A 14431-nucleotide genomic window follows, 5' to 3' on the forward strand; every position below is an offset into this window, starting at 1 on the left:
ATTTTGTGACAAGTTGCTGACAAATTCATATAATTAATCATATTATTTTTTTCCCATTTGATTTTTTGTCCTTATATCTTTATAAAACTTATAATCAATCCGACAATTTAAAGCAAGTCATTACGATGTTGGGTTGGGTTGCTTCTCTCTTTAATTTGAAGATACCATAACCGGATTGGAATTTTCTGCTCTCTTTGGGGTGGCGACATCTGAATTTATCTTATCTATTTTTCTAGGCAAATGATCAACTCTGAATATGTTAAAATCTGAATCCATTAAATTTAAGTACTGAATTAAGTTATCAAACAGGACTGTGATTTGGATGGTTTAAGGGGAGAGAGCGTGAGAGACCTCGAATTTGACTTTTCCTGCTTACACTAAAAAAAAAACTGGAATTTGCAACAACTCTTCATTCATATAAAAAGTTATACTATTGCTAACAAAATCCATTTAATTTACAAGGAAAACGATGGGTTGGATATAGGCCTGTCAACGGTCCGGGTCTAGACCCGGACCTGGACCGGATCCATGAATTTTTTGCGGGTACGGGTAGGGATTTAATTCCGTTACCCGGACCCGGATCCGGATCCGTTTTGTCAAACAAAAAAAGGGGTCGGATACAGAATATAGTATTCCGGCCCGTATTAGATCCGGATCCGGATATAAATGGATTAATAATTTAAAATATATATATTTATCAATATAATTAGATTAGGGTGATGTATTTGAGTAAAGTCAATTTGATTTCTTTTCTTATTTGGTTTTTTTTTGCATTAGTTAGAAATTAGTTTACAAATATATTTTTTTCTCATTTTTATTAGAAATTGTAAGTTTTTGATAATTTTTTCGGGTAGACCCGGGTCTCGGAATCCGGATTTGGAACATAGAGTAGAAGACCCGTCGGGTAAACGGGTCGGATCTGGGTCGATATGATATACCGGGTCCGGGTTTGGAATAATGAATTCCGGCCCGTTGACAGGCCTAGTTGGATAAGAGGTCCCGAGTTCGAGACCTCTCACCTATATTATAAAAAAAAAAAAATCCATTCGATTTATCAATGAACACTAAGGACTAAGGAAAATCCACATTTAATTACTAATAAAACTATCATAGCTTGCATTTCGTAAACCATACAACTTGTCCACTTTAGGCTTTTAGGAAAAGGCCCATAGAAGTACTTTTACTTAACGCAAATGGTCCTTGGCTCCAAGCAATGTTTGATTGATTGCTGCCAAGTGCCAACCCACATTCATCTCTACCGAGTTCAAAGTAGTCTCTCAGTTCAAAAAATTTGTCCGTCTTGGTGTCTCGTTTGGTATGATTCAGTTTTGGGTTTATCCTAGTTTAGTCTGCTTTATTCTTATGATTTTGAGGAGCCCTTGAGGCTATTCAGACGTTATTGCATCTCAAAGACTGATACAACCAATGTCTTGCTAATTGTACAAATCAATTGACCCTGCCGAACTGGGCCATTCAAACTAGATAAAATCAGACAAGCTTATTGGGATCATACTCAGTAAACAAGCTTATTAGGATCATAGAATTAAAGTACATTAATCGACAAAACTTCATTTTGGGTCATTCAAAATGTGAACGAGCCAAACCCAAAAAGAAAAAAAAAAATCATTTCTACCTTTGATTTCTGATGAGCATTTGGGCATTTTGCCCAAACCCATGCTTCTCCAAGTTGTTTCCTTGGGTCATGATAAATAAATGGTTTTTCAACCCAGACCAAAAAGATTAAATAAAATTAATTTTACCTTTATTGCTGAAAAAAACTTTACGTAGCTTTTTTTTTATTTTAACCTTTCCACCCTTCTCTTGATCATTGGACCGACTCTAGTGGTTAACTTTTTATAATTAATCTCACTTTCAACATATCTCAGTTCTTCGCATTATGTCAAATCTCTCTACTCATATTCATATTACTAGGAGGTATAAAACGCGCGATGCGCGTAGGCAACTAAAGATAATATGCCCTGCCAAAGCTTTGATAAAAAAGGTGCAGAAATATAAAATGCCTTGCCCAGTCTTGAATTAATCAAAATAATAATTTATGTAGAAAAGTATATTTTTAAGTATATGTATTCTACAAGTCCGAAGTTTTGTTGATATTTCTTGAATGTTTCTCACAATGCATTTGGTGAATGGCAATTGGTAATTTATATTTTTTAGAAAACCATTTCTGACGAAACAATGGAGCCAATGTAGTATATAATACAGAGTAAGGAAAGAAAAAGTACCCCACAAGTTCCTCTTGTTTATGATTATAATTAACAGACCAACATTTAAATTTCTGTAGTTTGTTTTCAAGGCACGACTCTTTAATAATTTTCCAAATTAAGAATTTTAATTTCTCTTTCAAATTTTTTTTCTATGTCTATTACATCTAAACTATTAATTTTGTAATCAATTATTCTTATTTAGTAGTGAGAGGTAAACAATAACAGACTTTAAAAAAATTATAAATTCATTTTAATATTGTCATTCCATCAAATATTTATCTTTTTTTATCATACGTTTTTGTTAGCTTCCATTTTGATTTTGAGTGTCATTAATAGGTGGTATAGAATTGCAATGTTTTCTTAAGTCCTAACATTTTTTGTATTTTATTTAGGCCTATTATTAAAAGTATTTGAATGCTAGTTATTGGCTTGTAAGTTTTAAGCTTAAATTTATATTTTTCAATGTAACATAGTCACTGTATAAAAGGCTATTCCTGTGTTACTATGGTACCAACTTATCATACGTTTATTAATAAAAAAATTTTGAGGACTAATGTTAAGAAAAGGAATAATCAGAACGGGGGAAATAACAAATTGGAAGGGGTTTTAGTTTTACAGCTTAGTTAACAAATTGACGGAATGGGGCTTTAATTCCAAAACATGAAAGAGCATCCATGTCAGACTAATGCTGAAAGCTACGAAATAAATCAATCTTAACAATGCTAATGTTCCAAGTCCAAACTGTTCATAAATCTAAAACTAAAACAGGCATGTTTCTCTTTTGGTTCTAATGGCTGAGCCAGATGAGAATAAAGAAGTATCGCAATACCAAGTTCATGCCTCCATATCCTTTTTTTCCCCTAAACAGCAATTCTACAGTTAAAAGCTAAAAGGAAAATGAAAATGTCCAAAGCTCAGTTGCCAATAAAGCTCTTCTTCGCAGCACCATGTTTGGCCAACAACTGCACTCGTACGTATTTTCCTACAGCTCATCCTGCAAAAGGGTGGAAGTAAGAGCGTTAAAACAATTCAAATTTCTGATAACAAGTCATCATAGTTAACTCAACACTGAAAGATCAGACAAGCCTTAACTTTAACATTTTCCTCAGCTGCGGCAGTAACATCTTCCTTTGTTTCTGATTTGGGGTCTGCATCATCACTATCTGCTTCATCAGCAGCATCATCATCATCGCCTTCCTCAGCCTAATAAGAAAGTGCATGCAATAAGAACATATCACAAATAAAATCTGGAGCAAAAAGAGTCTCTTTTGAGAACAACATTTTAGTCAGGAACTTACATCAGAATCAACTGGGCCATCCTTTGCTTCCTGAAACAAAATCAGACAGGAGTTTGAGATATAAATTGTCTCTTCATAATCAAATGATCACTATTCAAATAATGCAGTATAAAGGAAGTCCAAAGTCCAAACTATACAGAAATGGAATTAAAATGTACTCAAGACATTATGCAACAGAGGAGAATTAATGAAAAATACCTCCTCCTCTCTCTTATTTTCTGCCTCATCAAAAGCAGCTTTTTCAGCCTACAACATGAACATTTCCATGTGTCAACAAGCGGAAGTAAACTCTAGGTACAAATTAGTCAGAGCACATAAAGCACAAGTAGACTCCAGGTAAAAATTAGTCAGAGCACATCAACTGCAAGTTGGCTCCGAACCCTCAGATCATTAAAACACAAATCATGGTAAGTGTTCAAAAACTGAAGATTTAGATAACAGGTCAAATCAGTTGAGTGGCAAAGTGTGAGATCATTAAGACACAAATCGATTGAGTGTCAAATCATTGAAACACACACTGTTCAGATCATTTAAAAACACAAATTAGTTGAACATCAGAGTACTTCAAAGGTAACAGGTTTGCTATATGCATGTAAATCCTCACTATTCTAAGAGAAACTGGAGATTGTATATAAAATAGAAGGTAACATACACGAAGTTTGCTCAATCTCCATCCTAATTAGCCTTTTTTGTTGGGAGGGGAGGGTGCAGTTCACATCACCTCACAAGTAAATAAAAGAATATCATCAGAACTCAAACATTTATCCAATTGTATTGTGAAACTTACACCTAACAATCATAGTAAACAGTACTATAAATATTAATGCCTTACCTATTGGTGAATCTGCCTCCAACTTCTGTAACATGTTCAAAATCCTAACTTTGATAAAATCTAGGCACTTAACAAGATAACAGTATTGTCATACCTCGCAGACAGTGTAGAATGTAGGAGAGTCAAGTGGAATTCCAATCTTCACCAACCCTTGAAAACACTGATCATGGATAGCGTACTTTTCAAATTGATGGCTGGCGGAAGAAAAGGAGTAGTAGAAACATGTATTGACCAGCTGAAACTAAATGCAATGCTTTCTCTAGAAGGGAATACAAGAAAAAGGTCATCCGCAAACTATTACCTTGTAGACATCGTCTGGAACAAGATATCCACCACCCCTGCGGGTAAACAGATAAAATATCATGATTAGCCCTTGGGTCAGAGCATTTAAGAGGAGGTACCTCAAACTGTGAAACTTAAACATTCATTTGACCTAGTGACTCAACCTGAATACGTGCTATGCAAGATGTCAACATGACCGTATACCTATCAGTACTGCATCAAATAAGTTACTTTTGCCAATATGTAATGATCAATCCTAATCATGCATATTAAAACAACTACTACTTTGCTGAAAGATCAGTTAGTTTTGAACTGACAAACTTTTTAGCTTTCATCAAGAAAATGTTTAGAAGAAAATGTTAAAAAGAGATTCATTTGACAGTTCTGGCCAATTCCCAACAACAATATATTATTTAGCCAAGCAAACATTCCTCAAAAGAAAGCCCTTCAGCAACTTTTATACCATCCAAAGTTCAAAGGCAGCACAGAAAAAAATTAATAAGCAACATGCAAGGAAAGGAATAATAGCCAAGAATGAAGGAAGATAAATTACAGATCTTCAAGGAAGCCATTAGAAACACAAAAAAAAATCAAAAGAAAATTTCAGTTAACAGTTAGCAATAGCAAAATAAAGCTGGAACTAAGAATAGATTTAGCCAATGAAATGGAAAATCACCTCTCCAAGTCTGAAAAAGCTTGTTGAACCTACAATGTAAATCACAGGGTATAAATTTAGCCAATGAATTCCTACTGCTTAGCCAATGAATTCCTAGTCTGTACACACTGTATATAATTATTTAGAACTTGGCATAAACAAGTGATTGCAACCCAATAATTTAGGAAAAGTTAATTAGTTTTGTTATCAAAGTGGATAGAAGGACCATTAATTTTTTTGAAACCTACACATATAAACCCTCATGGAGTAGACAATTATCAAGGTCTGCCTGTTTCATTCTCATTTAATTCTTGATATGAAAGAACTTCATTTTGCTGGAAAGGTATATCCAATCACATTTAAAAGCAGCTTTGATTCAATAACAGAACATGTTCATCAACTATATTAATTCATGTTGATACACTTAGTCTCAGGCTGGTACACTTAGGCGCAGGAAGTACATCACAAGTCAGCATAAAGTAAAAAAGTGTATAGTTTTTTCAACATTTTCTCTTATTTTTTTTTTTTGCTTTAACTGTTTCCTTTCTCTGTTTCCTCTAAGCAAGGACGGTTTGTCTGTCATTGTTATAATAATCTTTTTCTTATGATGTCAGAAATTAGAGAAAGAAAAAAGAAATAAGTAATGAGCTTGTAGATATACATTGGGACAATGTTACCTAATTCTGCAAATTAAAAGAAAACCAGATAAAAAAAATATTTGGAGAAAAATCTTACAAGCAGTAATTTGAACTTCGACTCGCCATCACAACAGTCATCTCTGCATTGTACATCTTCTTGTTGCTGAAAACTGCCTCAATCTATTCAAGGCATGACAAAATAATCAGGAAGTAATTAATTTTTAATATATTACAAATAACAAATAAAAAAATCAAATTAGATATAATTTGAAACCGAGTTGTAGTTAACACATCTTTAAATTTTTCTTCAACATTTGACAGAAGCAAATACCTCAAAATAAGTAAAAAGTGGAAAAATACTTCAATTATGATGAAGCTACAGGACATGATACATCAAGTCATGCTATAAGACTTACAAGTACTTAAGAAAATTTTCACTTAATTTGGATTCCATCAAACCTTAAAGGGTTAACATATGGACAGTTTGGCACTTGAATTCTGAGAAAAGAAAGACTTGGCACTACCTATGCAGTCCAAGTATTTGTTTCAAAATTGATTTGAGGAATAGTCACGTGTAATCACATATTTAAAAAGAGATGCTACACTTTCCAATACACAAGGTAATATGAAATTCATAGAAGTACACTACAATCACATGCATGTGCAATCTAAAAGTGTTTATCAGCACAAAGCATTTTAGTACGACAATCAAATAGAAATTGCTTTTACATTCATTTTAGTACAAAAATCAAATAGCAACTGCTTTTACATTTTAACAGACTTCCTTTTGGACAAAAAATGATATCTAAGAAAGCTATCTACCAACATTCCAACATTCCTCCCTTAGTCTAGCACAAGTGGGGTGTCCAAAACACAAAAACAAACTGACATGATTGTACATTGTTCTACATAAACATATTCATCCAATTGAAACAATGTGCAGTTGATAACACTAACCATCAGCAATACAAAAACATTGTTCAAAGCCATCAAGAACCGACACAATAACATTGTTAAACCGTTAACATATTCAATTCTTTCCAAACATCTCAACTGGAAAGCTAAATAAACAGATCATATAACATCACCATCATCCCCCTGGAATCGCACAAAATCACACCTCTAACTTATCTAGTAACCAAGCAACATCCGGGAAGCAAGTGTACTGCCCAGAAAACAGTCCTCACATACAAATAAAAAAGATCAATTACATCCGACAACCCATTACATCGAATCATCAAAAAGAAATCCAAGTCTCAACTTCATATGGACAGAATCAACAGATCTAGGCAAGAGACCAGAATTCCATTCACATTTCAAATCATCCAATCAGAAAACTGGAATCCATACATCAACCGCTAATCTAAATCCGATCTTCCACAAATTAATTTCGACAAGTAAAGCTAAGACAAATTGGAAATAACTGAAAACCAAACTCAATTACTACTTCAACATTCACAAAAAGAACAAGTAGAAGTCAGAGGGAGAGATCGGGAGATGAAGATACCATCGAAACGCTCTTCGAAGAAGACTTTAGCGGAGGCGCAGGCGAAGAGGAGGCCGAGAGCAAACCAGTTTTTCAAAAAAAAAAATCCTCTGAATAAGCCAAAAAAAATACAACCAGTCAATATACAAAAAAAACCACTAAATGATCAGCTATTAAGCCCTAGAATTTCAAGATATAACATCACAAAAAAAAATTTCCCATGTAGACAGTGAAACAGAAAAAGAACCGAAAAGCCAAAAAAAATACCGAAATACTACCTGATATTGATATTCAACCTACAAAAACAAAAAAAAGAGGAGCAAAAAATTTAAAAATAAAGCGAAGACGAGGGAATGGAGATCCCGGGAGGGGATCTAGCGACGATGACTTGAAACGGAGGGAGGCGGAGGGGGGAATCCCAGGGCTGGTGGGAGATGGGGCAGTTGTGATGTTGGGTGTCGGAGAGGGAGATGATATGGCGGCGGAATAGGAGGGAACCGAGAGAGCCCGAGGAAAAAATAGAGAGTGGGAGAGAGGAAGAGAAAGGAACGGAAAAAAAACGAGGAGAAAAGGAAAAAGAGAAGAGAGGCGGCGTTTTAGTCTAACCTAGGTCTCGGCGGAGGAGAAGGGAACGGAGAGAGTCTGAGGAAAACATAGAGAGAGGAGAGGAGGAAGAGGAAGAACGGGGAAAAAAAAAGAGAACAGAAAAGCAAGAAGAGCAGAGAGGCGGCGATTTTAGTCTGACCTAGGCCTCGCGCGATGCGCTAGACGCAAAACAACGGAGGTCACGTGAGAACGATGAGAACGACGAATCAAAACGACCAAATCCTTGGCACGTGAGAGGACGACGAAAACATCCACGTCGGAAGAGCTCTTCGGCTCTTTATCTACTTATGTTGAAAACAACAGATAGAATTAGTAATCAATCTATTTTTTACAATGATGTAATTCTAGAACAAAATACAATAAAACTTTGGATATATAACTAATGAATTTATGAAAGGTAATTTTCTATTTTATGCACTAAGGTCAAAGGATAAGAAGTGGGTCTAGACTCTGATTGCTTGCAAAAGATAAGAAGAATCCTTTATTTAAAAAAAAAAAAAAGAATAAAAAACGAAACTGAATGAAAATGATAAAATTCCACGGAAGGTTACATCTAGTATTTTTCACTTTAGAATAATGAGAAAGAAAAGAAGAGAATAAAGAACATCAAGTTGGTGAGACTCAAACTTTCAGAGACTGGGAACGAGGAAACATGACCTTTGACCATGGGAAATGAAAATTAAATCATTGAAGTACGATAAACTTCAGAAAGATTGAAAAAAAACCGTAAACGAGAATACTAGAGCCCTTAATCACCGGCCTTTGATCTGATGGCCACCACCAATGCATTAAATCTTGATGGGTGGGAGACAAGAGTTCAAACCTTATCTCCCATTAATTTGCCACATTAAAATGGCTCTGCTTTAAAAAATTTAGGCGGGTACGTAGTGCACTCATCTGGTTCGTTGATGGTTTAATCCGCTCCGAGTTACCCTTAAACCTCTCCAGGTGCTCCCCCTCCCCTACTGTAGGATGATCTATCATATTGTAAAAAAAAAAAAGAGAATATTATAGCCCTCCATCCCAAAGTTTTGCTGCAAATTTATACGGCCTGTTTGGATGGATGAATAACCATCTGCAGTAAAGCTCCAATGCTGAGGAATCTGCTGATTTTTATCCACTTCTTGATTGGTGATCAGTTCCAAGTCAAAAGTTTGGAGGTTTTGTATCATTCTCTCCTTGTTGAAGCTCTTAACAAGAAGATTGGTTCCTTTCTGATATATACACCTAAGAGCAACCTAGGATATGTAGGCCATTTTAAACTTAACGGAACTGCTAAAATTGAAGAAACAGTGAGAGAATAGGGTGCTGAATTTGAAAGAATTGAAAGCTTAAGAGCTAAAATAAAATTTGACAAAAAGTAATGAGCTTCAATTGAACCTGTGGCATCACCTGTGATTTTTCCATTATGTATATAATTGCTTGGAAAAGTCATATGGTCATATGAGCATATCCAACTTAATTTCTTCAAGGAAAATTGTTGATACCAATGAATATTATGGGATAATATTTTGACACAAACATAGGGGTTCCAGAGATTTGCCATTATCTTCCCTAGTTGGATGAAAAGGTTATCTCATTGAATCAGTCAATGACTTCGATTTTTTTTTTTCCTTTTTCCGTCTTTTCTTTTAATTTTATGTTGCTTGAACAAAATGTAGACACAGCTACATATTTGAATTCAGTCTGTATTCGTTTTATTCTGTTTTTAACTATTGAATAAGAGTAAAAAACCTAGATAAATATCTTCTAAATCTACTTTTACAGAATCCTAATAATTTATAGCTCTGCACTAATTAAATATGACTCATAATAGAATACTTGAACCTTGTGCATGTTTATGCCATGCTTCATACTTAATAATAGAGAATGAGAGGCGAGGTAGATTGCAATTCCGGTGCACAATGAATTGAAAATGATAGATGCAGGTCTTTAGTATGTGAAAAAGCAATTGAAAGATCATTTTGCAAAACAGATAATTTTATGGTACTAAGACAATTAAAAATTACTATCTTCTAATGCAATGAAAAGGCCAAATTAATCTTTAACCTTGCGTCTTGTTGAATTACATAGTTTGTAAGAAACTCTTTGGATCATCATATGGTTCTCAAACATTTATGGAATTTATATCAATTGGTTTTGTTTGGATTAGTTGTTTTTGGAGGTGTTTTTCAAAAACTTTACTGTAATTGTGTATATGAAAAACTTTTACTGTAAATGTTTTTTGGATTGTTTTTAGAGATATTTTTAAAATATATTTTTGAGTATTTTTATAATTTACAATTTTTTTGGAATTTTTTTTAAAAAATTTTACACGACCCACTACTGTCCCCTCCCTTTTCCTCCCCCTCTCTCATTTCTCTTCCTCTCCTCCACCCCTCTATTTCGTCCCCTTCCTCCTCCTCCTCCTCCTCCTCTCTCTTTCCTCTCCCTTCTCCCTTCTCCCCCCTCCCCTCCTTCCCCCCAACCCCAAACCCCTCTCCTGCTCGCGGGTTGTGACTGCAACTTTAGCCACCACTCTAACCACGATCGTCTTGGTCGCGGCTTCTGGTCGTAATCAGATTTGATTGTGACTAGGAAGGTTGCGGTCAGTTGAGGGGAAGGAAATTGAGGGGCGGGGAAAGGGAAAGAAGAAAGGAGGAAGGAGAAGGAGAGAAAGGAGGAGGAAAAAATGAGGAGGAGGAGGAGGAGAGAGGGAGGAAAGATGGGCGGAGAGAGAGAGGAGAGAGGAGAGAGGGTCGTGGGTGTGGGGGTGGTAACGGTAAGGTGGTAGCCGTGGTGGTGGAGTGTGATGGATAGTTGTGTATTTTTTTGTATATTTGGAGTTATTTTTGATATATTGTATGGATATGGTATTTTTGAAGTTGTTTTTATTTGTGTATTACTGTAGCATTGTAGATGAAAAAATTATTTTTCAAAAAAATTTGAATCCAAACAGAGCGATTAATGACTACTTATACACATCATTTTGTCTAAGGTCCTGTTTAATTGATAGGAACGTTGATCAAGTGATCAATTACTAGTTGTCGATGTCATTTTACGTTACATAAATATATTGGCATGATCTTTTTCTTGTATATAATAAGAGGTAGACAATTTCTAATCGATGAAATGCTCCCCCTCCACCCTTAGTTCAATAAGCTTTTCAACTTCAAAATTTTATTCTGGTTTTTACTTGGTCCACCTTAATTTTCACTTGGACATATACTTGCGAAGAAATTCCAATCAGCATCCTTTTCCCAGATGATTCCAAGAAGCCATTTGCCTCAACGCTCTACGCCAGGGCGATTGCGTGATAATCGAATGTATTTTTAGGGTATCATAAATCTAATCAATTACGCTGTTTTGTGTGGCATGAACAAACAAACTGTTAAGACAATTACAAAGCCTCCATCAACAAAAGTGTCAACATCCACAACAAATACAACTGTAGATTATATAAATTAATTAAGCATGATCATGATAAACTATTAATCTTCGTCTGTATTGGTTGACAGAAATGAAGTTATTATACTTTAACAAATTTAATATATATATATTTATTTATTTATTTTTAAAAAAGAAGAAATCATTCTTCTACATTCTCAATAATACCCACAAAAGCTCATTGGTTGTTAGAGTTATTGGTGAGGGTAAAGTTTAGGTTAAGAATTTTTTTTTTTTTTTAAACACTCCCTCTCCCCCTTACACCCTTTCCAATTTTAACCGTTAGGTTTAGAATTTGAACCCTGAATTCTATAACTTGAATTCTATTTTGCAATGCTTATTTTCGTACAAGACGTGCCTTCAAATTTAACTGAGCATTGCAGTCAATTCGGTCAATTTGTATAAACCACAAAATTAGATTGCATTAAAGAAAACACACGTAAAATGAAAAATATAAAGGAAAAAAAAACAATCATTAAATTTTCCCAGCTGGTAAGGTCAAATAATATATTCTTAGCCTGCAATGTCTCTATCATATTATGCTTTGCTGTTGAAAATGAAATCGGCAAGATTTACTGTGATCCCAAACCACAAGAAATTATTTTGCTGGCAAAAGCTTTGGCTTTATCGACAGTACAAGGAGTCTGGAGGTGGTAAATTCATGGTATTAAAAAGGGCTTTCCATCCATGGAATTGTATCAGAAAATTTGAAGAGGTAGAATTAATCAAAAATGGCTTCAAAGCAGATAATTAATTCAGTCCTAGTCTTGAGGGTCATCACTCTTTTGGCGCTGGGTGCCTCAGTTGTGCTTTTGGTTCTTAACAATTGCAAGCTCAGTGATGGCGCTAAAATATTCTTTGCTGATCTCCATGCTTACTGGTAAGACTGCATAATTTCGAAATAAAGTTCTAAATCTAGCTTATTCTAATCCAATTGTAATTTTGAAAAACAAATCCTACTTGACAATGCTAACTACAGGGCCGGGTCTCACTCCTGTTCAAGAACTAATTAAAAGTTTTCAAATTGTTTAAGATTTCTTCTATTCATAGATTTCGTTGGTTGATAATTGGTTTAAGAGATCATAAACCACAAAATTACACGATCTCAGGACTCTGATTTCTTTTTTTCTTTAACTCAGAATGGCAGAATTCTAATATTTTGAGCATGTAAACAGCAATATATTTGTGCAAATTAAACGTAGTAAATCCTGAATTTTTTTTTATAAAAAATCGCAAAACAGCTGATAGAGTTAATTATCTTAGTCCAGCTTAATCATATAAAATCTCATTAATTCTGGAAATAAATTCATTATAACAGGTATGCTGTGGCTGTGGCAGGCGTCGGCTTCATCTACACGCTCATTCAGCTTCCCTTTGCTGTATATCACGTTAGCACAGAGAAGAGGTGGATTCGCAACGGCTGTCTGCCGGAGTTTGATTTCTACGGCGATAAGGTTCTCTCATACACTTCCATAATAACTGCCATAAGTACCTCTTCAATAGCTCAAATAATAGAAAATGAAGCCAATTCAATGCAGTAATGGTCGCTGGAATTATTACGCTGTTGCCTAGCATTAATATGTTTACATTAAGGTTGCATGAGGAAGCTAGGATTCTGGGCAATTATTTCTGGGATCATTACATGGTTGATTTTTTTGCTGTCTCAGACGAGACAAATTTTATCTGGTGAAAGAAAGAAGAAGAAAATATGTCGTAGAATGAAGAAAAAAAAAAGAAGACAATATCAGAGTATGTCTGAAGAACATTGTAAATTTGCACCGAATACTGAAAGCTGCACATTATTCTAGTGCAAATAAACCCCCATAGACATCCATGCTTAGCGATAAAAAAAATTTTATTCATCATCTTAATTTTGAGTAAACTATTTGTAGAATGGGTTTAGTTCTCTGTATAGAAAAGACAAACCAAGGAGATAACAATTATTTAGACCAGTAGCAATTTCCAAGAAAGATTGTTGGCCGTTTCTAGAAATGATTCTTTATCTTGAAATCTGCAGGTCATCAGCTTCCTTTTGGCAAGTGGAGTTGGAGTGGGATTTGGTGTTACCTTCGAGCTTAAAAGATACCTCGATGTAGTTTCTGTTGCTGCTGTAGTATTAGGTGCCAATGCCGCAGAGGTAGATGAAGAGAGATCAAAAGCATCCGACTTCCTTGATAGGGAGAACATTGCTACTGGTATTCTACTTGTAGGATTTGTTACTATGGCCATAACCTCTATTCTCACATCAATCATGAAGTCACCAAATACTAAAGGAGGAGGAGGATTTTTTCGATGAGAAATATTGGTCTGTAGGGGAACTGTTGGAAGAAATTATCAAATTTTTCTGTGAATTTTTGAATCAATTGGGAGAAATTTTGTCTGAATAATGGATGATGATGTTCTAGCCTGTGAATACTGAATATTAGTTTATGCTTTGCATACTAATACAGGCCAACTGGTCCAGTAATCCTCATGCACTCAAAGCATATCGATTTTGGATATCATCTCCATCATCAAGAAATTGCCTGTCCATTACCATTATAGCTTGGAGGCCTTTTGACCATGCTGCTTTTGCAAAGCCGAATTCTCTCTCACACCTTGATATGTGCTCCTTTTGTCCTATAATTTGAGTCATATTTTGAAAAATTCAAATTTTGAGAGAACATGTAATCATTATGTATTTTCGGACATATTTATAATATGCTAATGCTCCCACATTTAAATTCTATGATAGTGTATTGATGTGTAGAGGGACTAACTTTTAAATGCTAAAAATGGAAAGGTAATAAAAGTTTGTAGTGACTTTTAAAAATGACTCTTGTTTTAGGACAAATAAAAAGTGAAAATAGGTATTAACAAGGTTGGTTAGGAAAAAAAGATTATGTTAAGTCTGTAGTACAATAGTTCATTTTATACATTGGATATTTGTTTACTTTCATATATAAAAAAAGGCTATTAAAAAATTTGCTAGGGTTCTAAAGTC

At 34.7% G+C, this 14431-nt stretch overlaps 2 protein-coding genes across 3 annotated transcripts; one reads left to right on the forward strand and one right to left on the reverse strand.

The window, feature by feature from the left end:
• Positions 1-2886: 2886 nt before the first annotated feature.
• Positions 2887-8138, reverse strand: LOC113767526 (calreticulin-2-like). 2 transcript variants are annotated; one of them, XM_027311648.1, is made up of 10 exons: positions 7695-8138; positions 7438-7526; positions 6028-6110; positions 5314-5342; positions 4657-4693; positions 4450-4549; positions 3722-3769; positions 3524-3553; positions 3318-3428; positions 3125-3219 (listed from the first exon to the last, which is right to left on the reverse strand). In XM_027311648.1, exons 2-10 carry the CDS (start codon positions 7438-7440, stop codon positions 3208-3210), a joined length of 453 nt encoding a protein of 150 aa, XP_027167449.1. In that variant the 5' UTR covers positions 7441-7526; positions 7695-8138; the 3' UTR covers positions 3125-3207. The 2 variants fall into 2 exon arrangements, with proteins under 2 accessions (XP_027167447.1, XP_027167449.1); XM_027311646.1 differs by lacking the exon at positions 5314-5342 and having other exon boundaries at positions 2887-3219; positions 3355-3428; positions 4450-4515; positions 7695-8132.
• Positions 8139-12179: 4041 nt separating this feature from the next.
• On the forward strand, positions 12180-14078 carry LOC113768969 (CASP-like protein 4D1). The gene is made up of 4 exons (XM_027313467.1): positions 12180-12328; positions 12767-12902; positions 13466-13654; positions 13899-14078. The coding sequence occupies exons 1-4, from the start codon at positions 12180-12182 to the stop codon at positions 14076-14078; spliced, it is 654 nt and encodes a 217-aa protein (XP_027169268.1).
• Positions 14079-14431: the final 353 nt, after the last annotated feature.

This window comes from Coffea eugenioides, chromosome 4 (genome assembly GCF_003713205.1).
Source record: "Coffea eugenioides isolate CCC68of chromosome 4, Ceug_1.0, whole genome shotgun sequence".
Taxonomy (NCBI): Eukaryota; Viridiplantae; Streptophyta; class Magnoliopsida; order Gentianales; family Rubiaceae; genus Coffea; species Coffea eugenioides.